This window comes from Bufo bufo, chromosome 7, assembly GCF_905171765.1.
Source record: "Bufo bufo chromosome 7, aBufBuf1.1, whole genome shotgun sequence".
In the NCBI taxonomy this organism is placed as follows: domain Eukaryota; kingdom Metazoa; phylum Chordata; class Amphibia; order Anura; family Bufonidae; genus Bufo; species Bufo bufo.
In genome coordinates this window covers 178,706,754-178,729,182 of record NC_053395.1, presented here as the reverse complement: position 1 = coordinate 178,729,182, position 22,429 = coordinate 178,706,754, and the positions used below count along the sequence as shown (strand labels likewise).

The following is a 22,429-nucleotide window of genomic DNA, read 5'->3' as shown; positions in this document are numbered from 1 at the left end:
ACCTTTGGGCTATTTTTCCACTGCCTCATTTTATGTCCTGAATATGTTATACGCTGGGATTCCTCATCTCTCCCCACTGAAAACACATACATGCTTGTGTTGTCAGGCCAGATAGCTCTCGGCCGAATGAGCACTTTAAGGCTGGGTTCAGACCTGAGCGTATTTGATATGCGCTTTTTACAGGCGTTTTTATGGGGCGTTTGTATCAGGCGTTTGTATCGGGCGGAAACAAGCAAACGCCCATTTAGGCGCGTTCCCGCTGAAGTCTATGGGCGGAAAACGCACGACAATACGCCCCAAAGAAGCTCCTGTACTTCTTGAGGCGTAGGGCGTTTTACAGCACGTTCGTACGCGCTGTAAAACACTCAGGTGAGAACCATGCCCATAGGGAAACATTGTTTTTCGCCCGTTCAGCGTTTTAGAGCGCGTAGGAACGCGCTGTAAAACGCTCAGGTCTGAACCCAGCCTAAGGGTTCAACCAGGTAGTGTTTTTGTTTTATTAGTTTAGCAGCAGAGTTCTTCTATAGAACTGAAGGCTCTGTTGACTGATTATTCATGATTTAACTAACACAATATTTAAAAAGCTAGTGTTAGGATACGGCCACATGATCAGATTTCCTGATGCCGTTTTGGAAGCCAAAACAGAAGTGAATTAAAAAGGAGAGGAGAAGCTGTATTTGTCCTTTATCCTTTCTCTCCTTTCACGTTCCACTCCTGATTTAGGCTTCTAAAACTGCATCAGGAAACCTGATCGCATGGCCATATCCTAAATACACACCATAAATAAGCTGAAAAACTAATAACGTTAGTTCATCTGCATTCCCAATCTGACTTTTACACAAGTCACATTTTAGCTTTTGGTTCATTGACCTTCGTGTGTGTAAAACACAGTTTTGTGAGAATAATTCTCCTGTTTGCCACGTCCTGGAGGTATTGACTGTCCTGGAGCTTGTTTGTCACTGTATACTAATTGACATTACAGTTCATGGAGGCGATGTGGTATTTGTGCTGCCTGTCATAACAGTGAACTGAGAGGAGCAGGAGCTTCATGTGCTGCTCTCACCACTTCTGTACTGTCAGCAGGCCACGCCATGTACCCCACCTTCTCATCAACACTATGGATACACTTTACCACTTGTCACTTCATTGACACAAAAAAGAAAGGCTTCTTCACTTGTACCTTTCAAACTGCAATATACCTACACAATGGTAGTGGGTGAACTGACCATTCCAGCATTAGGATAGTCTTTGAGGGCCTATGGCCCCTTAGTCAGCTGCAACACTCCTTAAAGTTAAAGGGGTTGTCCAGGATTCAGGTAACAATGGCTTATCATCAATTTTAGAATGCTGGGGGTCCGACTCCCGCCAGCCCCACTGATCCGCTGTTTAAAGGAGCTGTGGCACTTATGCAAGCGCTGCTTCCTCTTCAGTTTCTTCCCTTGTAACGGCGGTGCAGTGTAATTACAGTTGCTGACCCATTCACTTGAATAGTAATTACACCGAACCACCACTGCAATCTAGATGGGATGCAGGTAAATACTGAAGAACATGCAATGCTTGGACATGCGCCGCGGCCTCTTTAAACAGCTGATCAACAGACGTGTCGGGATTTAGACCCACACTGATTTTATCTTGATGACCTATCCTGAAGATTGGTCCTCGTATCTGTAGTAGGGACAACAAACACTTGTAAGGGGTTGTCCAGGTTCAGAGCTGAACCTGGACATATCCCCTTCTTCACCCAGGCAGCCTCTTTGAGATGAGCATCAGAGTATTTCATGCTCCAATGCTCTCCCTTGCCCTGTGCAGGGCAAGGGCTTTTTCTGCAGATCCGGTGACGTACCGGGTCTCTGATAGATGGAGGCTAGGGCAGTGCTAAAGCCCGCACATTAGTGGCGGTGACATCACCGGCAACACTGCTAGGCGGAAGTCTCGGCCTAGAAGTAAAAAAGCCCTTTTATTGCCAGTAGAAAAAAAGCCCCCTAAAATGACCCCTTATAATGTGTGCCAGTAGAGAAAAAAAGCCCCCTTATCATGTGTGCCTGTACAGAAAATGCCCCCTGCAGGATGATATAGGCCTCCTCCTGAACTGCTTGCAGCCCCGCTCAGGCGGCACGGTGATGACGAGGTCATTGTGCCACCTACCCCGGCCTCTAATAGGCTATAGTCACTAGGCTTCAGTGAACGGCAGGTCATAAAAGGAAGAGATAGAAGCGCATCATGTGTAGGGCTGTATAGTGTAATACAGTAGTAAGTGACAAGGGGCTGTTCACCTTGGATTGTTGCGCTCAGGGCGAAACACCTTTTCAGTCCTAAATAGTAAATGGTTCCACTGCTGCATGCCGTCCTGTCAAGTCTGAGCCTGGCCTGAAGTTACACTGAAGAGATCCAAGCAAAAGAAAGGGAGGCAGCATTGATATATACCCAACACTGATGAAATTATGAATATATGCTTTATTAGTTGTAGAACAACACGTTTTAAGGACAAACTGTCCCCTTCTTCAGGTTCATAAACGTGTTGTTCTACAACTAATAAAGCATATATTGATCATGTCATTGGCATTGGGTATACAGCAGCACCACCTCCCCTTTCTTTTCCTTGGATCTCTTCAGTGTGAATGGCAGGGTCGGGAGACCGCTCCGGTGCCCCGCTAAAGCATTTAATTGTATCACTGTCCGAGGATGGCTATACAGTTGAATGTCAAGAGGCCCCAGCAAGCATCAATGAAACATTGCTGGCTGCCAGGGCAGTCCTGCATACCCCATCAACCTCCAGTGTGTACCCCTTGGTGTACATGTACCGCAGGTTGAGAACCACTGCTATAGACCTTACCATGTTGTAGTTTCCCAGTGGGAGCTTATGTAATTGTCACTTGTGGTGATCAGCTGATCACCAGGCTGCCTTTCTTTAGATAAAGGTTTTGATTTTATAAGACAACCCCTTTAATAACCTTACTTTGTAGGTTTAGGCATTGGTAGATTATATGTACTGTACAGACTAGGTCCTGTTTTCTATATATCTAACCCTTGTATGCTCTCATTTTCTACATAGGCTACAATTAAAACTAAAATGTCCATATTGGAATCAGTCATGCTTTGTCATGTAACTTTCAGCCATCATGTTCGCACATTATCAATAGTTTACAAAGAAAGAAAAAAAATGACCTGAAAGGTGATTTCTTGAAAAGAGCCTGCCCCTTGTGGAAAGCCTCAGAAGTACACCTCTGGATCTCAGCTTCAGCTTCCCTTTGCTTTGTTGCGAGTTCAAGCTCACTAAGAGTTCGCGTCTTCTGCTGTTTCAGGTAAGACTCCATGCTTCCAAGCTTGTCAAAAGCCTGTAAAATGCATCCAGTTGAGATGTTAATGACCTTGCGACCACCATAGAGAATCCCATGGATTAATATCATGATACCGATGAAAACCTCATGTCCCCCACTTTATACATATGTAGCAAAGATGGATTTGACATTGAAACTCTAACATTTGTGCACCGTATTTCAAAAAAAATAGTACAATACCAGGTACTTCAGAGACTGGTGGAGAAAGTTCACAGAGTCAGGACCTGCACATTTGATTTGTTGATATTACACGTTATGGTGTCAAACTAGCCATGATTTATATAAAGAGACCCTGTCCAGTGGTACAAAAATTTTGGAAGAAGATATCCAATATTATGAGAGATGTTTTTGGGAGGAGATTTGAACATTGCCCACTCATTTTTTGTTATTTGCCTTAAAGGGGTTGTCCAGTTTTCTGTTATTGATGAGCTGCCCTCATGATAGGTCATCAATATTAGATTGGCGGGGGTTCGATTCCTGGCACCCCTGCTGATCAGCTGTTTGAAGGGGTCGAAGCACTTGTTTAAGCGCTGCGTCTCCTTCACTGTTTACCTGCAAGCCGTCAACATTGTAACGACGGTGCAGAATTATTACAACTGCTTTGTCCAAGACCTTTGAATAGCCGATTGGACGTTGCTGACCTATCTTGAGGATAAGTAATCGATATTAGAAAATCGAACAACCCCTTTAAAGCAATGTGGATGGTCAACAAAAAAACACACGAATTACTACAATATATTTGTATGGTTTCCAATGTCTATTCAGCCAAACGCTAGGAAAACAATAATCTATCAATACAATTAATGGTATGGATAATATTTGTGGGGGTAAATCAAGGCCATTAGATTGGATAGGAGGGAAGAGTTGGAGAAAATTTGGGATGTGGTTTCATTTCATACATAATGATGAAGTAAGAAGATATGCTTGACGTAGCCTGAGTAGAAGGCGAGAGTTTTTTTAGGAAGAGAGTGGTATTTTCTTCATTACTTTGTCATCTTTTTCAGTTCAGACGGGGGAGGAGCATATACTGTTAAAGAGGCTGTAGGAGATAATTAAAAATCTTAGACCCTGAATGGTGTAAAAAAAAAAAAAAAATGATGGTATGCTCACCTCCTTCTCCAGCGCTTTTCTCTGTGCCACCATTCTGTTCCTCCTGCTGCTTGTTTACAGACTGCAGCAGTGATATACAGGTATATGGCAAGTGACCACTGCAGCCATTCGATGTCCTCAGCAGTATATCACTGAAGACAGATCAAGCAGTGACAGGAGGACCGGCGGTAGAGAGAACAGTACCAGAGAAAGAGGTAAGTATACCATCATTTGACAGTACTGGCGGAGCCTGTCGGAGACTTTTAATTATCCCAGACAACCCTTTTTATTATGTTTTGCTTATGTTTTAATTTCTTGTTGGAGATATATGTTTACAGAGAAAGAGAAAACTTTTTGAAACAAAAAATGCACTATACATGGTACGATTCGGATATTTTCACACCCAGCAGATTTACTGCAGACATTTCTGTGACTACCCCATTCATCTAAATGGGGCATTTTGATAATGAAAATTGCGCGATGCACACGACCAGTAACTATATTTTGTGGAACTCGAAATACATACTGTCATGTGCATAAGGCCTTAATATGAAGCATAGTGTATGAGCATAGTTGTGACTGTATTTTGATGTATGGTGTTTCTTCGGAGGTCCAGTCTATGTACATATTGTAATGGAGTGGGCTGGGGATGCGTATAGAGATCACAATCAATATACAAGTTTCTTAGAAGAGCCAAGACCACTGGACTGTTAGGCATTATTAAAGGAAATGTGTCATCAGAAAATGGCTTATTGTTTAACACATGTTTTTATTTTTAACATATTTTTAAAGAATATTTGATGATGTTATTTTTAATTTCAATATCTATATTTAAATAAAAACTATAAAATCCTGTGTTTTCGCACTGGCCACTAAGCCTAATAACAGGAGCCATTTCTTGGTCTGTACAGATCACTTTACTGCAGTTATCTGCTTATCTATACACAGAGGTGATATCATTACAGGCAGGATTAGAATGACAGATAAGACAGTATGCACCATTCACAATAGGCAATTGTCACATCTTATCTATTATTTCCTTGTACAATGACCTTTGCACAGGTCACAGAGCATGCCTAGAAAACTCTCCCATAGAAGTCAATGAGGTCCCCTCCTGACCATTGTGTCTATGGACCATGGGGCTGCTGTAAAGCACATTTTTTAATGCTGTGTAAATGCTGTTAAGAACAGCTCAGCAAGATGGCCACCCCCATAGTCATGTTCAGAAAATAGAATAAAAAAGTGCAATCAGAAAATAAAAATGAATAAAGATTAGATAAAAAGGATATTTGTTACTATCTGGATTTAACTAGCAGAAAACATTTTTAGTGACACATTTCCTTGAAGTCAGGGCTCCATCTTCTGACCTTCTTACGTTACTACATTCCTGCCTGGGCAAGTTACTGTTAGGTTTTTTGTTCTGATACACTCTTTGATTTCTGGACAACTTACCGTATCCAAAAATTATGAACAGCCAACATTTACAGATACATTGGAAAACCAGAATGACCCATGCAGATGTGATAGATGTCTGTAACTCAAAATGTGGATATGAACGCCTTAACAGCATTTAATGTGAACTGTCAAATGTAGAGAATTACAATCAAGGCTAATTTGTCCAAGCTCCAATGTCACAAAAATGATAGACGCATCGATTAAAAAAAAAAAAATCCCCTATTTACCCCGGGGATGACCACCCCTGAACTTCCAGGCCCCGCAAGCAGTCAAGGAATTTCTTCCGACCCTAGATCCAGACCAACAGGAGAAGTCACCTGAACCCCAGAGGACCAAGAAAGAAGGCATCCAAAGGTCTTCTCCAGGTCTGTCGTGGTCAGAGGTGGTGAAATCACAGCATGCTGTGGTCCAGGACACACGCAGCCCTGAAGCCAATGAACCCAGAGGGCGGGGAAACCTAGCAAGTCAGCTGGCACCATCAATGGACATTGCTTACTATCCTTTAATTCTTATGCATCTTATTAAGGGCGGTGGGAGTCTGCATAAGAGACTGCTGCATAACTTGAGGCTCAGACAGTTTCCCTGATATGCATGGGGGTGACGTGACAGACTGATGGGCTTGGTTTTCAGGCGCCATCTGTGCGCTTTCTGCAGAAGACTGGGTGGGAGATAATGTGAACGTGCTGGATCCACTGTCGGCCACCCAATTGACTAATGCCTGTACCTGCTCAGGCCTTACCATCCTTAGAACGGCATTGGGCCCCACCAAATATCGCTGTAAATTCTGGCGGCTACTGGGACCTGAGGTAGTTGGTACACTAGGACGTGTGGCTGTGGCAGAACGGCCACGTCCTCTCCCAGCACCAGAGGGTCCACTAACACCACCACGACCATGTCCGCGTCCCTTACTAGATGTTTTCCTCATTGTTACTGTTCACCACAATAAGAAAAAAATTATTTGGCCCAATGTATTGAATTCAAATTCAGGCCTTTTTTTACAGACACCTAACACTATCTGGCTAGCTATTTAGGTACCGTATTACACTAATACAGGCACAGCAGTAACGACAGATTTAGCTGAATATAAATTGTAGGCCTAGTATTTAGGCCCTGGATGACAGGTATACGTTTACGGACAGAATTAGACTTGGAAATGCACGGTAGCGTGTGAAGTTATTGAGAATGACCCTATCCGCACCTTCAATCTAATATGCCCTTTTATGGATAGATTTAAAGTTGGCCTGATACAGCAGAAACCACTGATTTAGGGAATTGCTAAGTTGGGAATTGTATTCAACCCAGAACAAAAACTGCTTCGGCAGACAGCAGACAGTATTACAATTGGCTAGCCACAGCTGAAACACCAGATTTAGGGTACTGCTATTTTGGCAATTGTATTTTACCCCTCAATAAAATAGCAAGCACAGCCAAGCCCCTGATGTAGGATATAGCAAAAAAAAAAAACACACTATTGATGGTTAAATGGACTTGGTGGCAGCTTGTGCTGGCGCACCACAAGACACAAAATGGCCGCCGATCACCCAAGAAAAAAGTGACATAAAAACGCTCTGGGCAGCCTAAAAACAGTGAGCAATTAAATAGCAGCAGTTCAATGATCCACAGCTGTAGATCGATCACTGAATTAAGTGTTTTTGCTGAGTTACCATATTTTTCGCTTTATAAGACGCACTTTTTCCCCCCCAAAAGTGGGGGGAAAATGGCAGTGCGTCTTATAAAGCGAACACTGCCATGTTTACTTTGGTGACGCTGATACATCGCAAGCCGCGATGTATCAGAGGGGTGGGAGGAGGGGACGGAGGCTGGCAACACTCGCGGCGGGGCCCGATGCAGTCACTGTACTGTAATACATCGGACCCCGCTCACGGCAATTATCACATGTACAGTCTATAATCTTCAAGCAGTATCTCTGCTTTTAACTAGGGAAATCCTCTGTAGTGCAACTCACTATGAAAGCGGCAGGCAGGGCGGCAGCGTAAACCTTGCGATGCTCACTCATTCACGCTCCTCCCACTTCCTTCATGAATGAAGTGGGAGGAGCGTGAATGAGTGAGTATCGCAAGGTTACGCTGCCGCCCCGCCTGCCGCTTTCATAGTGAGTTGCACTACAGAGGATTGCCCTAGTTAAAAGCAGAGATACTGCTTGAAGATTATAGACTTTACATATGAAAACTGCTTCATTACAATCTGCTTTCTTCTATACCAGTACTCACTATGAAAGCAGCGGTCCAGCCGGCGCGTGACGTCACTCACTCGGTCATGCTCCTCCCACTTCATTAATGAAGCTGGCAGGAGCGTGACTGACTGAGTGAGTGACGTCACGTGCTGCTTTTATAGTGAGTACTGGTCTAGAAGAAAGCAGAGCATTTAAAAGATTTTACATATAAAGTCTACTGTGTGCCCTGAGGTGTAATGGGGGTCACTATTCGCACAGGGACAATATACTGTGACACATATGATACTGTGACCAGCATAAGATGATCTTATGCTGGTCACAGTATCATATGTGTCACAGTATATTGTCCCTGTGTGAATAGTGACCCCCATTACATAAGATGCTATATATGATGCTACATCCCCCATAGTAGTGTATCATCCACACATCCCCCTCATAACAATGCGTCATCCACAGGTCCCCCCATAACTGCGTCATCCACAGGTCCCCCCATAATCTGTATCCCTTCGAACAGAGTCAAGTCACAAAAAAATCTGAGTTTCAGAATAGCCTGCTGACGTTTACCCCGGGCTGTGCTGAAGTTGGTGGTGAAGGTGTGTGGCTGACTGGATGAGCAGGTGGAAGAAGAGGAGGAGGAAGCCGAGTAGGAGGAGGAAGCAACAGGAGGCAAAGAATGTTGCCCTGCGATCCTTGGCGGCAGAAGGACGTGCGCCAAACAGCTCTTCGCCTGGGGCCCAGCCGCCACTACATTTACCCAGTGTGCAGTTAGGGAGATATAGCGTCCCTGGCCGTGCTTACTGGTCCACGTATCTGTGGTTAGGTGGACCTTGCCACAGATGGCGTTGCGCAGTGCACACTTGATTTTATCGGATACTTGGTTGTGCAGGCAAGGCACGGCTCTCTTGGAGAAGTAGTGGCGGCTGGGAACAACATACTGTGGGACAGCAAGCAACATGAGCTGTTTGAAACTGTCTGTGTCCACCAGCCTGAATGACAGCATTTCATAGGCCAGTAGTTTAGAAATGCTGGCATTCAGGGCCAGGGATCGAGGGTGGCTAGGTGGGAATTTACGCTTTCTCTCAAATGTTTGTGAGATGGAGAGCTGAACGCTGCCGTGTGACATGGTTGAGATGCTTGGTGACGGAGGTGGTGGTGTTGGTGGTACATCCTCTGTTTGCTGGGCGGCAGGTGCCAACGTTCCTCCAGAGGCGGAGGAAGAGGCCGAGGCGGCGGCAGCAGCAGAAGAGGTAGCAGGGGGAGCCTGAGTGAGTTCCTTGTTTTTAAGGTGTTTACTCCACTGCAGTTCATGCTTTGCATGCAGGTGCCTGGTCATGCAGGTTGTGCTGAGGTTCAGAACATTAATGCCTCGGTTCAGGCTCTGATGGCACAGCGTGCAAACCACTCGGGTCTTGTCGTCAGCACATTGTTTGAAGAAGTGCCATGCCAGGGAACTCCTTGAAGCTGCCTTTGGGGTGCTCGGTCCCAGATGGCGGCGGTCAGTAGCAGGCGGAGTCTCTTGGCGGCGGGTGTTCTGCTTTTGCCCACTGCTCCCTCTTTTGCTACGCTGTTGGCTCGGTCTCACAACTGCCTCTTCCTCCGAACTGTGAAAGTCAGTGTCACAACCTTCATTCCATGTGGGGTCTAGGACCTCATCGTCCCCTGCATCGTCTTCCACCCAGTCTTCCTCCCTGACCTCCTGTTCAGTCTGCACACTGCAGAAAGACGCAGCAGTTGGCACCTGTGTTTCGTCATCATCAGAGACGTGCTGAGGTGGTATTCCCATGTCTTCATCATCAGGAAACATAAGTGGTTGTGCGTCAGTGCATTCTATGTCTTCCACCGCTGGGGAAGGGCTAGGTGGATGCCCTTGGGAAACCCTGCCAGCAGAGTCTTTAAACAGCATAAGAGACTGCTGCATAACTTGAGGCTCAGACAGTTTCCCTGATATGCATGGGGGTGATGTGACAGACTGATGGGCTTGGTTTTCAGGCGCCATCTGTGCGCTTTCTGCAGAAGACTGGGTGGGAGATAATGTGAACGTGCTGGATCCACTGTCGGCCCCCCAATTGACTAATGCCTGTACCTGCCTCAGGCCTTACCATCCTTAGAACGGCATTGGGCCCCACCAAATATCGCTGTAAATTCTGGCGGCTACTGGGACCTGAGGTAGTTGGTTCACTACGACATGTGGCAGAACGGCCACGTCCTCTCCCAGCACCAGAGGGTCCACTAACACCACCACGACCATGTCCGCGTCCCTTACTAGATGTTTTCCTCATTGTTACTGTTCACCACAATAAGAAAAAAATTATTTGGCCCAATGTATTGAATTCAAATTCAGGCCTTTTTTTACAGACACCTAACACTATCTGGCTAGCTATTTAGGTACCGTATTACACTAATACAGGCACAGCAGTAACGACAGATTTAGCTGAATATAAATTGTAGGCCTAGTATTTAGGCCCTGGATGACAGGTATACGTTTACGGACAGAATTAGACTTGGAAATGCACGGTAGCGTGTGAAGTTATTGAGAATGACCCTATCCGCACCTTCAATCTAATATACCCTTTTATGGATAGATTTAAAGTTGGCCTGATACAGCAGAAACCACTGATTTAGGGAATTGCTAAGTTGGGAATTGTATTCAACCCAGAACAAAAACTGCTTCGGCAGACAGCAGACAGTATTACAATTGGCTAGCCACAGCTGAAACACCAGATTTAGGGTACTGCTATTTTGGCAATTGTATTTTACCCCTCAATAAAATAGCAAGAACAGCCAAGCCCCTGATGTAGGATATAGCAAAAAAATAACCACACTATTGATGGTTAAATGGACTTGGTGGCAGCTTGTGCTGGCACACCACAAGACACAAAATGGTCGCCGATCACCCAAGAAAAAAGTGACATAAAAACGCTCTGGGCAGCCTAAAAACAGTGAGCAATTAAATAGCAGCAGTTCAATGATCCACAGCTGTAGATCGATTACTGAATTAAGTGTTTTTGCTGAGTTACCATATTTTTCGCTTTATAAGACGCACTTTTTCCCCCCCAAAAGTGGGGGGGAAATGGCAGTGCGTCTTATAAAGCGAACACTGCCATGTTTACTTTGGTGACGCTGATACATCGCAAGCCGCGATGTATCAGAGGGGTGGGAGGAGGGGACGGAGGCTGGCAACACTCGCGGCGGGGCCCGATGCAGTCACTGTACTGTAATACATCGGACCCCGCTCACGGCAATTATCACATGTACAGTCTATAATCTTCAAGCAGTATCTCTGCTTTTAACTAGGGCAATCCTCTGTAGTGGAACTCACTATGAAAGCGGCAGGCAGAACGGCAGCGTAACCTTGCGATGCTCACTCATTCATGCTCCTCCCACTTCCTTCATGAATGAAGTGGGAGGAGCGTGAATGAGTGAGTATCGCGAGGTTACGCTGCCGCCCCGCCTGCCGCTTTCATAGTGAGTTGCACTACAGAGGATTGCCCTAGTTAAAAGCAGAGATACTGCTTGAAGATTATAGACTGTACATATGAAAACTGCTTCATTACAATCTGCTTTCTTCTATACCAGTACTCACTATGAAAGCAGCGGTCCAGCCGGCGCGTGACGTCATTCACTCGGTCATGCTCCTCCCACTTCATTAATGAAGCTGGCAGGAGCGTGACTGACTGAGTGAGTGACGTCACGTGCTGCTTTTATAGTGGGTACTGGTCTAGAAGAAAGCAGAGCATTTAAAAGATTTTACATATAAAGTCTACTGTGTGCCCTGAGGTGTAATGGGGGTCACTATTCGCACAGGGACAATATACTGTGACACATATGATACTGTGACCAGCATAAGATGATCTTATGCTGGTCACAGTATCATATGTGTCACAGTATATTGTCCCTGTGTGAATAGTGACCCCCATTACATAAGATGCTATATATGATGCTACATCCCCCATAGTAGTGTATCATCCACACATCCCCCTCATAACAATGCGTCATCCACAGGTCCCCCCATAACTGCGTCATCCACAGGTCCCCCCATAACAGTGTCATCCACAGGTCCCCCCATAACAGTGTCATCCACAGGTCCCCCATAACAGTGTCATCCACAGGTTCCCCCATAAGTGTCATCCACAGGTCCCCCCATAACAGTGCGTCATCCACAGGTCCCCCCATAACAGTGCGTCATCCACAGGTCCCCCCATAACAGTGCGTCATCCACAGATCCCCCCATAACAGTGTCATCCACAGGTCCCCCATAACAGTGCGTCATCCACAGGTCCCCCCATAACAGTGCGTCATCCACAGGTCCCCCCATAACAGTGCATCATCCACAGACCACCATTACTTCAAAACCCAGCAAAAGCACACCTTTTGGTTCAAATATTTTTTTTCTTATTTTCCTCCTCAAAAATCTAGGTGCGTCTTATCATCAGGTGCGTCTTATAAAGCGAAAAATACGGTAATCACTGCCTAATCTCGCCCTAACAGCAGCTGCAACCTCTCCCTACACTGATCAGAGCAGAGTGACGTGCGGCGCTACGTGACTCCAGCTTAAATAGAGGCTGGGTCACATGCTGCACTGGCCAATCACAGCTATGCCAATAGTAGGCATGGCTGTGATGGCCTCTTGGGGCAAGTAGTATGACGCTTGTTGATTGGCTGCTTTGCAGCCTTTCAAAAAGCGCCAAGAAAGCGACTAACACCGAACCCGAACCCAGACTTTTATGAAAATGTTCGGGTTCGGGTCCGTGTCACGGACACCCCAAAATTCGGTACGAACCCGAACTATACAGAGGCCAATAACGCCTTATTAGCTTCCTACTACAAGCAGGTTTACAGAGATGGGGGACTGCAGATGCCAGTGGACACATTGCTGAAGGATATATCACTTCCTAGCATTTCACCTGAACAGTTGGCCTCCTTAAATGGAGATGAGATAGTACGAGTGATAAGGTCTCTGGGAAATGCCAAATACCTCGGTCCAGATGGCTTTATCAGCGAATTCTGCAAGGCCATGGATGAGGAAGTTACTCCCCCCTCTTAACTCTTTTCGATGCAAAGGTGAGGAGCCCCTGGACAGGACTAACACATCCCACATCAAATTACTGCCTAATCCTGGAAAGGATCCTCTAGACCAGGGTTTCTCAATTCCGGTCCTCGGGACCCACCTACCGGTCAGGATTTGAGAATATCCCACAGAATGAATACCTGTGGTAAGTCCTGATGCATGGACACTAATTATATCACCTGCTCAATAGTAAGGAAATCCTGAAAACATGACTGTTAGGTGGGTCCCGAGGACCAGAGTTGAGAAACCCTGCTCTAGACCCTGGGTCCTACTGTCCTAGGTCCTACCGTAGATACCAAAATTCTGTCTTAAGGTACCTTTACACAAGTAGATGATAGGTACGATTCAGTGACAAACGAGTCGTTTCTTGGTGTACTGAACATTTCAACAATGACACAGCATTTATCATTCGCAAAATCGTAATTTCGATCACATATTTCATCATTTTTAAAGCAGACCGTTGCATTTACACAAAGCAATAACTTGAGTGGTTTGATTAAACACACCCAGGGTGTAATCTTCTGTAATCATGCATGCAGTGAACGATTCCTGTTTGCACGTATACAATTGTTAACGATGATTTTGTGCCCACACAAACGATTCATTGCTTTTACACTGCTCGATAATCTTGCAGTTTCGCTCAATTTAATGATAATTTACACGATAATTGCCTCTTGTAAAGATACCTTAAGATTCGTGCGGACAGATTGGTGGTCATCCTGCCGAGTCTGATAGCACCCGCCCAGATGGGATTTGTCCAAGGCCGGTCGGCAGTGAGTAATGTAAGTTCAGTATTAACTGTGTTGGACAGAGTTCACCCTAATTCACGGAGCAACGAGTGGAGACCATTCTAGGCAGATTTGGGATTTGTGGGGCTTTTCGGACATATCTTTTGGGGGTTTATAAGAACCCTAGGGCCTGGATATATACTCCAGGTCGTTTATCTGCCCTATTTTGTCTCCAAAAAGGGACCAGACAGGGATGCCCATTGTCTCCCTTACTATTTAATTTAGCTATTGAGCCACTGGCTAGATTTTTTTGTGACTTGACTCTGTTCGAAGGGATACAGGTGGGGAATAGAAAGACCAAGGCCGACTCATTTGCGTATTATATTATCCTGTTTTTAAACCACCCTCGGGAAAGCAGTGGGCCCCATCATTAGGGAGCTAGTTCAATTTGGCTTGTACTTAGGGTACAAAGTTAACATCTCTAAATGTAAACTGCTACCATTGTCGACAAGAGGGGATCGTATAGCTACTAGCCCTTGAAAATCACAGTTTGCGACCACACAGACTCACCTCACCTATTTAGGGGGTTAAGACAGGGAAAGCTCCACACTCCTTATACAACCTTAACTACCCACCATTGCTCAAAAAGATAAAAGGGCAATTAGAACAATAGCAAACCCTTCTGCTATCCTCACATGGTCGTTGCCACCTCATCAAAATGATGAACATGTCTAAACTACTCTATTCCCTTCGGAACATCCCACTGCTACTCAAACACTTACATATCAGCGGCCTGGAGTCAGCTTTCTCCAGGTTTATATGGAGAGGGGCACGTCCACGCATTTTGCTGGCTTAATTAAAGTTGAGTCGGGATCAGGTGGGGGGGAATGGCTTCCCCAACATACGATGCTATAATGTGGCATGCTTAAGCCATCATCTTTCTAGAGTAAATGCATAGGACATCATTTTACTCTAATCTACAGAGGAAACTTTGCCCGCCCCATGGAACATTAGAGCATTATTGCATGACAATATCCATCCTACCCCCAATTATCAAAAACTCTCTGGTGTAACGGGACACTATTCTGGCATGGATGATACTCCGCCCCAGACTCATGGAAAAAATCTATATTGTTCTTTTCTTCTTTTTCTCTTTCAAGGCCAAACATTAACCATTATTGTATGTTTATACCATAAAAATAGGTGCTATTAGTGTAATTAATCTACTGGCTGGGACCACCGTAAGACTTCAAAAGACTGGAGCACATTTTGGATTTTGGCAGTACAGATATTTTTTTTTTGTGTGTTGACCCCCTAAGATATTCATCTTGGGGAAATTTGGACATTTTAAAGGGAACCTGCGTCCATGAAAATGTTGGGGACTCTAGGTTATATCATTCCTCTTGGCTGTATTGAATGATGGCATGGTTCACTAGAAGAGGAACTGTAGCAAGATTTATTTCATAACTTTATATAACTTCACATCACACAATTATAAAACTTTCAGCATTTGCTATGCAGCTACTGTACCGAAAGCATTTCCATTACTAGATCTGCATGCCAAGCACCACATTTCCAGTCTGCTTACCTTGTTAACGCATTTAAAGAAGTGATTGGCTTCCAGTAATAGAGCTTGTCTCCGGTCCATCCGTTTCCAGTATTCTGCATGAAGTGCATTCAATTTTTCATAAGAATTGTTTAGCTTTTCTATATCTGGGCAGTCCTTCATGGCTGACAGATGATCAGCCTCGGCATTTAGCTTTTGGAAAGTTGAAGTCTGCTCCTTTAAAAAAACAAATAAATAAATAAATACATAAAACCAGATTTCTGTAATTTAGGTTGGGACAGTCCCTACGTAGTGACCAGGGCCACTACCTGCAAAACTGAGTAACTAAGTAACGACAATCCCTGTCAACTATATAAGGGCTATATAAACAAATGAAAAAAGTAGATAAACTGTGCAGCCATTAATAATCAATTTGGAAAAATTTGCAGGTTTTAGCCCTGCTGTGGCAACTGCCTGATCTCACCTTCCTGCAGATTCACTGTAGCTGTGCATTTCATAAAAAAATTTAGAATTTGTCACAAAGTTACAATAATAGGACAGACTATAACACATTTCTTAATATGTATGCAGTATGCTGTACAGTACTGTGCAACAGTGTTAGGCAGGTGTAGAAAAAAATTCTGCAAAGTTAGAATGCTTTCAAACATAGAAGTTTTTAGAGTTTATTGTTATCAATTAGCAACATGCAAAGTGATTGAACCAAAGATAAATCTATTATCAAGTCTTATAGATCAGTAATGGAGGAGATCGCCGCTCCTGTATGAGAGACAGGTGGGCCGATGTCCGGAGACAACAGGTACTTATGCATCTGGCTGGCGGCCGCAAGTACCCTCTTAAATTCAACTATATCGCAGTCTTCAGGAGGATGATACAGTTGAATACTCAACCCCACTAAGCCACACCTCCACTCAATATTAATAACAAATATCTTTATTAAGGTCTAATTAAAACATATATGACAATACTTCACAATATAAATTTCAAATTGGATCCCATATGTGGCAACCAGGATGTCGTCACCAGCAACGCCGGTCAGTCCATATACATAAGAGGGTGATACAGGAATACACACCCAAATAGCCTAAGTTGTCTTCCTGTTCATAAGAATCTCATCACAGCTACACATGTCATTGATAATAACAGGGTTGGGGCCTACTGACAGATAAGAGCCCACTCTCATCCGTACACAAATTAAGGCAGACATAAGTCCATCCATGTAAATAGGTACATAAATCCCTGGCATGTGCAGCATGATTAGAATAGCAGATCCACAATACACCAGGAAACAACAATATAGGATTAAAACAACATGATAACAAGATAAAAACAGACCGCAATGCTGGTGTGCCACCTCCGCTTCCCCGACGTACGTTTTGCTCTTGCTTCCTTAAGGGGGTCGTGTGCATGAGGCCTTAAAGTAATGCCAGCCCTACCTACTTCTATTGTCCCTGTTCTATTGTCAATTTGAACTCACCTACAACATACTGTACAGGCCAATTTTCTCCGGGAATGAATGAAAATACTTAAATATTACTTCAATATAAATATATTACCAAATACATATTATTAGTTATAATGGCTCGTTTTGTCAGGGGAGCAATCATTAGGAAAAAATATAATGGCCGCCGTCCTACTAGTGCACACAAAACCTGTCCTAATTACACATGAGGACAAGTTAAAGAGCTGCACCATCTTCCTCTCATACTTGTCAGGGATTATGATCCTGAATACAGTTTAATATGATCTCCAGATGAATCTCTGTAGGAATGGAGTTCATTAGGAGAAATGAAGTACAGAGAGGATAGTGGGGGTGTAGATAATGAGCAGCAGCACTTGCATGTAGTCTCCATTACCACAGCCCCACATTACCACAGTCTGTACTGTCTATCCTCTCTGTACTTCATGTCTCCTCATGAGCTCCATTCAGGGGCGGATTAAGTGCATGATAGGCCCAAGGCTGTCTACCCTACTTGGGCCCCTCCCTCCATTTTAGTTTATTCATTTTTTTGCATGAAGAGGCTGCGGTGCTTCGTGAGCACCACAGTCTCTTCTTAGGCCATATGACATCTTCACACTAAAAAAATACCCCAAATTACCCCAAATTGGATCCTAAACTGAAAAATTTGGTTGCCAAATTTAAAATACATATAATTATAATAAAAAAAGACATAGAGGAGAATACAGCACCACATGCCTCTTACATCCAGTGACATTTCCTGTCATGTAGCCCTTCTCTTTCCTCTTCTCCTCTATTTGACCCAGACCGCCATGGCAAATTCTTTCAGCCACATCTCGTCTCTACAGAGTTTGTAACACAGACACGTTAGATTTCAGGGCCAGGCTCTTGCTTGCTGAGGAACGCGGGATGAGGCAGGCGCGCACACGTCACAGTGCTGCATCCCGACACAGGAGCACGATGATGTCATCACACTCGCATGCTCTGGGATTTTACTACTGCATAGGCCTGAAGCCTATGGCGGTGATCGGCGGCAGGGCTCCCGTGTCCCGCCGCAGTATGTGGGCGTTCAGGCCGGCGTTGGGCCCCCCAGCAGTGCTTGGCCTGGGGCTGCCGACCCAAACGCCCTTTTTGTAATCCGCCACTGACTCCATTCCTACATAGACTGAGCTGAACATCTTATCATCTGTATTCAGGATCATAATCCCTGACAAGTAGAGCAGTGAGGAGGATGAGGCAACTCTTTACCTCAGTGTTGTGAAGTAAGGCTGGGTTCACACGGGCAAGATTTCCGCGCGGGTGCAATGCGTGAGGTGAACGCATTGCACCCGCACTGAATCCGGACCCATTCATTTCTATGGGGCTGTGCACATGAGCGGTGATTTTCACGCAACACTTGTGCGTTGTGTGAAAATTGCAGCATGCTCTATATTGTGCGTTTTTCACGCAACGCAGGCCCCATAGAAGTGAATGGGGCTGCGTGAAAATTGCAAGCATCCGCAAGCAAGTGCGGATACGGTGCGATTTTCACGCATGGTTGCTAAGATGAAAGTCTATTCACTGTATTATTTTCCCTTATAACATGGTTAGAAGGGAAAATAATAGCATTCTTTAATACAAATTGCTTAGTAGAAGGTCAATTGAGGGTTAAAAAAATAAATAAAAATTAACTCACCTCCTCCAATTGATCGCGTAGCTGCCGGTCTCCTGTTCTTTCTTCAGGACCTGTGGTGACATCACTGTGCTCATCACATGCTGCATCACATGATCCATCACCATGGTGATGGACCATGTGATGAGCTCAATGACATCACCACAGGTCCATGAGGACGGGCCATGGCTACAGCGATCACCTGTCCTCATACAGCTGCATTTTTTTGGGCAGCAGATCGCTGTTTAGAAAGCATGATCTGCTGCCTAGAAATGATAATTTAGGTGACCATATGAAGGATTGTTTCATTAAAGGAGACAGGCTAGAGATGCAACCAGACAGCTTAGTAACCTGCAACATGTTATTAAAAAAAAAAATATCCCCTGTGTTTTACTATCATTAGATGATGAGAAGGCGTTTGATAGGATCACTGGGGTTTTATACAGTAGAACAAACAATTAAATACATTTGGCTTTTCTGGTGCCATTATGAAAGCTATACTGTCTCTATACTCTAACTCTAACTCATTTTTAATGGAACCATTAGCTAAATCAGTTAGGCGCAATCAACACATCTCAGGGGTTAAAATACGCAATAAAGAATATACTATAGGGTTATACATGGATGATATAATAATTATATGTGAACAACCACCAGTGGCATACATAGAGAAGTAATGGCTCCATAGGATCAAACCAGGCCCCCCAGACAGGACAGAAAGGTTTCCGCCAAAACCCCTTTCAATGCCATTTTTTCCACTGCTTCATTTGCTAAAAGTTGTTCCTTAGAGGGTAGAGTCCTAACCAAGTTTTTACCCCCAGTAGAAGAGGAGATGATCCCAACTGAGCCCCCTCTTGCCCTGGGCCCCATAGCAGTCGCATGGTCTGCCGCTATGATAGTTACACCCCTGAAAAACACTTATATCATTAGGAAGTTTGAGGGGGTGTTAAAAAATGCATTCGGAGATTACATTCTATAAGGTTAATGCGTCAAAGTCGCAATTGCACTTTTTTAATCATTCCATGGAAGGAAAAGGAGAGGTTAAAGGGCAGCTATGACTTTGATTGGGCAGAGACAGGTTTTGCTTATTTTGCGATTAATATAACCCCAAAGTTAAAGGATTTACAGTTGAAACCAGAAGTTTACATGCACTATATAAAGACACATATGCACGTTTTAATCAATATCTGACATGAAATCAGAATAAACCATTCCTGTTTTTGGTCAATTAGGATTACCATAATTATTATTATTTGACAAATGCCAAAAAAATGAGAGAGAGAGAATGTTTTAAGACATTTTTATTACTTTCTGCAAAGTCAAAAGTTTACATACATTTCATTAATATTTGGTACCATTGCCCTTAAACTGTATAACTTGGGTCAAACGTTTTGGATATCCTTCCACAAGCTTCTCATAATAGTTGGTCGGGATTTGGGCCCATTCCTCCTGACAAAACTGGTGTAACTGAGCCATGTTTGTTGGTCGCCTTGCTCGCACCTGCCTTTTCAGCTTTGCCCATAAATTTTCAATAGGATTGAGATCAGGGCTTTGTGATGGGCACTCCAAAATATTGACTTTGTTATCCTTAAGCCACTTTGTAACCAGTTTGGCAGTATGCTTCGGACCATTGTCCATTTAGAGGACCCATTTCCTCCCAAGCTTTAACTTCCTGGCTGATGTCTTGAGATGTTGCTTCAGTATTTCCACATAATCTTCTTTCCTCATGATGCCATCTATTTTGTGAAGTGCACCAGTCCCTCCTGCAGCAAAGCAACCCCACAACATGATGCTGCCACCCCCGTGTTTCACAGTTGGGATGGTGTTCTTAGGCTTCCAAGCTTCTCCTTTTTTCCTCCAAACGTAACGATGGTCATTCTGGCCAAAAAGTTACATTTTAGTTTCGTCAGACCACAGGACATATCTCCAAAAATGTAGGTCTTTGTTCCTGTCTGCATTAATCTGGCTTTTTTATGTTTCTTTTGGAGTAATGGCTTCTTCCTGGCAGAGCGGCTTTTCAGCCCATGTTGATACAGTACTCGTTTCACTGTGGATATTGACACAATCTTACCAGCTTCTGCCATCATCTTCACAAGGTCTTTTGCTTTTGTTCTTGGGTTGATATGCACATGTCGGACCAAAGCACGTTCATCTCTGGGACACAGAACTCGTCTCCTTCCTGAGCAGTATGATGGCTGGACATTGCCATCTTCTTTGTACTTGCGTATAATTGTTTGTACAAATGAATGAGAAACCTTCAGGTATCTTGAAATTGCACCCAAGGTTGAGCCAGACTTGTGCAAGTCCACAATTCTCTTCCTGATATCTTGGCTGATTTCTTTCCCATGATGCTACACAAAGAAGCAGTGTGTTTCAGATGTGCATTTAAATACAACCACAGGTGTGTCTCTAATTAACTCAGATGTTGCCAACAAACCTAACAGAAGCTTCCAAACACATGACATCATCATATGGCAGTCCAAAATTGTTTAAAGGCATAGTAATCTTTAGTGTTGGGCGCGAATATTCTAATCGCAAATTTTAATCACGAATATCGTCACTTTGAGAATGCGCAAAGATTTAGAATATAGTGCTATATATTCGTATTTACGAATATTCTAGATTTTTTTTTCAACTGAACCCATGATCCCTCCCTGCTTCTTGCTTGTTGGCCAATGAGAAGGCTGCAATGTCTTTGTCTGAGCTTACCCTTTACTATATAAGAACCTCCCCAGCAGTCATTTTCTGCTGCTTTTTGCAGTTCAGACAGACAGCAGTGTCATTGCTGTGTTCTGTGCTTTGCTGTGTCATTACATTAGATAGTTAGTTAGTTAGTTAGTTAGTTAGTTAGTTAGTTAGTTAGCTTATATATATAATACAGATAGTTAGTGGGAGATAGTCAGTGTAAGTTAGATAGTGATATAGTGTAGCTGATAGGTTCTGCTGTCCATACATACATGCTACATACATACATAGTGCTGTGATGTCACAACAATACTTAGTGCACCAATCAGTAATATGTAGTCAGACCTGCTAAAATGTGAAGTTGCACGTATTGCGCCAGAATATGCGCATCATTAATTGCCGATTTGCGCAATCACTAATATATTGGAGCACTCTATCTGCATATAAAGATATTGTAATGTTCTGCAGTGCCAACCATTTTCTCCAGTCTCAGGAAAGTTTTAGCAACTTTGCTATGCAGCAAAAGTGACCCAAAATGCAGCAAAAGTGACCCACACCTGTATTGCGCAGGCAATACGCGTATATTATATTGCCGATTTTCACAATCAAGAAAATAATCGTGAATTCGAGAATCCATGAATTTATGATGAATATCCGCCCAAATGTTTGCAAAATATTGCGAATTAGAATATTGCCCCTGCCGTTCATCACTAGTAATCTTAGTGTAAACTTTTGACATTGCAGAAAGTAATAAAAATGACTTAAAACATTCTCTCTCTCATTATTTTGGCATTTGGCAAATAATAATAATAATAATTATGGTAATCCTAATTGACCAAAAACAGGAAAGGTTTTTTACTGATTTTATGTCAGATATTGAGAAAAACATGCATATGTGTCTTTTTATATAGTGTATGTAAACTTCTGGTTTCAACTGTAGATGGAAAAAATCTAAGGCTTCGTTCACATCACCGTTCAGCCTTTCTGTTCTGCTGCTCTGTTTAGGAGCAGGAGAACGGAAAGGACGGAGAAGGCACATAACTGAGCCGAATGGAGCCTACAAACCCTATAGACTATAATGAGGTCCGTTATGTTTCCGCTCAGAAGATGATTTTGGAGCGGAGACAAAAGTTGTGCATGCAGGACTTTTGTCTCCGCTTCAAAATCATCTTCTGAGCTGAAACATAACGGATCCCAT

General features: G+C 43.8%; 1 protein-coding gene across 2 annotated transcripts in view; it reads right to left on the bottom strand.

Annotated features, from left to right (window-relative positions):
* CCDC141 (coiled-coil domain containing 141) overlaps positions 1-22,429 on the bottom strand; it is a 177,989-nt gene that overhangs the window by 74,480 nt on the left and 81,080 nt on the right. Inside the window, exons 7-8 of one of the 2 annotated variants that reach the window (XM_040441010.1) lie at positions 15,461-15,655; positions 3,166-3,335 (exon numbers count right to left, since the gene is read on the bottom strand). In XM_040441010.1, coding sequence (XP_040296944.1) covers positions 3,166-3,335; positions 15,461-15,655 — 365 coding nt within the window. The remainder of the gene's footprint in view (positions 1-3,165; positions 3,336-15,460; positions 15,656-22,429) is intronic. The other variant, XM_040441011.1, reaches the window with a different exon arrangement.